At 49.3% G+C, this 2,499-nt stretch overlaps 1 protein-coding gene across 1 annotated transcript; it reads right to left on the bottom strand.

The window, feature by feature from the left end:
• Nucleotides 1–543: 543 nt before the first annotated feature.
• On the bottom strand, nucleotides 544–1,661 carry LOC115063298 (complement C1s subcomponent-like; the record flags this gene model as incomplete). Its single annotated transcript, XM_029534625.1, has 3 exons — nucleotides 544–721; nucleotides 1,014–1,221; nucleotides 1,531–1,661. Coding segments are annotated over 3 exons (517 nt in total), but the record flags the coding sequence as incomplete, so codon positions are not given.
• Nucleotides 1,662–2,499: the final 838 nt, after the last annotated feature.

The raw sequence follows: 2,499 nt of genomic DNA, 5'->3' as shown, positions 1-2,499 counted from the left end.
CAACCATTTCACAGCCTGAACTGTCTCAACAGCCCTCGTTTTGCTTCTGATAGGCAGACATGTTCTTACTAAGCTGCCTGTATGACCTTTAGTTGACAATTCTTCTGCTTCAGCCTTCAGAGTGTAGGGAATTAGAGGCCTGCGCCACCAAGACCAGATCCTTATCTTTATAGGAAGACCATGGTGCCCACACATGGGGTTGAGCTGAATGTTGTGTTCATGTAAGCAGGCCTCCTGAGAGAGTACCATTTCTCCGAGGTTCTGGGTCTCATTATCTGCTTTACCACCGCTAACGTGATAAAGTCACACAAAGGCAAGGCAGTTCCTAAGCAGACCCAGGACAAGTCAACATTCCTTAAAGACGTTAGCAGCCCAGGGGCAGTGGCACACATCTGGAGTCTTGGAGTGTCCAGCCAGTGCTGCAGAGCGAGACCATGACTCAAAGCAAGACAACAGAATCCTCATCTGATGCACTGTGTAGTACTTTCCCTGCCTCCCATCTTTTAGTTGGATCCAGATGTCACGTACAGAGGGATGCCTTACCTATGGCAGCGTAGTATGCCGCAAAGCCTGTAAACCGTTCTTCGTTGGAGAAGTCTGAGGTAAAGACCACCTGGAGTTTATTGTACGGGAACTGAAACTCTTCTACANTGGGGGAGTTGGGGCTCTTGCTGGTCCTCTGGCCACAGAGTCTCCCTTCCTCGTTGCCTCCTGAGATTATCTAAGAGAAGAAGCAAATGTAAAACTGAGAATGCGCAAAGAGAGCAGAACCTTCTTTACTCCCCACCTCCAACTCTGTCTGTCAGTCCTGTCTGTCTCCCCCATCCCCACCTCATGCTTCCCCAGTGCTGGGGACCAAACTCAGGGACTTGTCCTTGCATGGCAAGTACCCTGCCATTGAGCCATGCCCCCACCCCATCGGACAGCTTGACAACACACATCCCCCTAAATCCTCTCATTCCTCCACCCCTCCCCTCTCCTCCCATCTCTCTCCCTCCTGTGCTGTAATATACCTGCACTGAGTCGTATGCACAGTGCTCTGACAGCTCTATGTCCAGATGGGTAAAGTAAAGGTGAATCCCAAACCCCTCTGGGACTTCAATGTCCCAAGTTTTCATGACCTCATTGGGGTACGCCTGGGGATAATTAGGGGACAGGATCTCCCCATGCATGGTCGGCTCAGCAGAAAATGATGCCAAAAGAGAAAACAGGATGAAGCACCTGAAAGAGGAAAAAAAAGTCACACAGAGGTGGGAAGCCGGGAACCAATGACTTCAATCAGAACTCTGACTGATAGGCACCCATGGAATAAATAGATATAAAATTAAAAGTCAAGGTTCAGATCTGAGCTCTTTCTAGAGAAATGAGAAGTCACATACGACAGGCCTGTGTTTAAGTCCAGCACTCTGGGGATAGAGGAAGGGTGATGTCACACCAGTTTGGGCTGCAGAGTGACACCCTGTCTCAAAACTATGAAAGAGAGAAAGAAGGTGGAGATGGATTCATTTCTGTAGATACCTGATCACTTACCACATCCCTGGCAATTTGTCCATGGCTCTCTGGATCTCTGACTTTGGAGGTAAAGGGCAGTCAGCGTTCCTGGTTGTCTTTATCTGACAAATACAGGCCTGCTTTGGGGCCACCGAGGGTCTCAGTGTCACCTTTGAAAGAATACCATAGAAATAGGTAACCCTCAGGAATGGTCATCACATGATACCATGACATGCTCCCCACTGAGATTTCAACTAACTTCCCAGACCAGCCCTGAGTTACCCTGCCCTGAACCGTCTTCCAATATTCCTTCAAAGGAGTGAGGAGTTTCTCCCTGTCTTTTGTGTCCTCCTCCACCCACTCCTGGCTCCTTGCATCGGTCTATCCGGATTTCCACACAGGCCCGAACTTTCAGACCGATCCCCTCCACTCAAGCCTGCCCCCTTTGATTGGCTATTGCAGGTGCTTCTTCTGCTGGTGGTCCAATGGCCACTGAAGGAGAAATGAGTTTCCTTCAGTAGGGACAGGAAGGGACCTTGGGAGAAGCTAATCAGAAAGAAAGTGTGTCCCTGAGGTGACAGGATGCAGAGTGCTGGAAAGGGAAAGCTAATTGAGAAATGTCAGGACACTTGGACATGCCTTCCCTTACTTTTCTGGAGTTGGTTTGTTTTGTCCTTTGCTTAAAGAGCAAGGTGTCTTCCCATAGTTCCCAGAAAAGTCTTTCACAAATTGCCTCTACCACTGAAACACTGCTGTGTGAAAGGATGAAGCTGGGGTGGGGTGGGGCTGGGGTCCCGCATATGAGAACCCTTGTCTGCATTCTGACCTCGCTCTGAGCTCCTTCCAACCCTCCATCTTTGCTCCAAACCTGACTCTACATGGTTCCCTGACTTTCCCTGTTCCTTCATCAAAACTTCGCTATTTAAGGCTTGCTCTTTAAAGTTGTTACCTTCAGGAGCTGATGGAATCAAGTGGGCCAGCCTCCTCTCCTGCCTCTGGTCATGCTGT

The sequence above is a fragment of the Mus pahari genome, unplaced genomic scaffold, assembly GCF_900095145.1.
Source record: "Mus pahari unplaced genomic scaffold, PAHARI_EIJ_v1.1 scaffold_16080_1, whole genome shotgun sequence".
NCBI classification, from domain to species: domain Eukaryota; kingdom Metazoa; phylum Chordata; class Mammalia; order Rodentia; family Muridae; genus Mus; species Mus pahari.
This window is presented reverse-complemented; position numbering and strand designations above follow the sequence as displayed.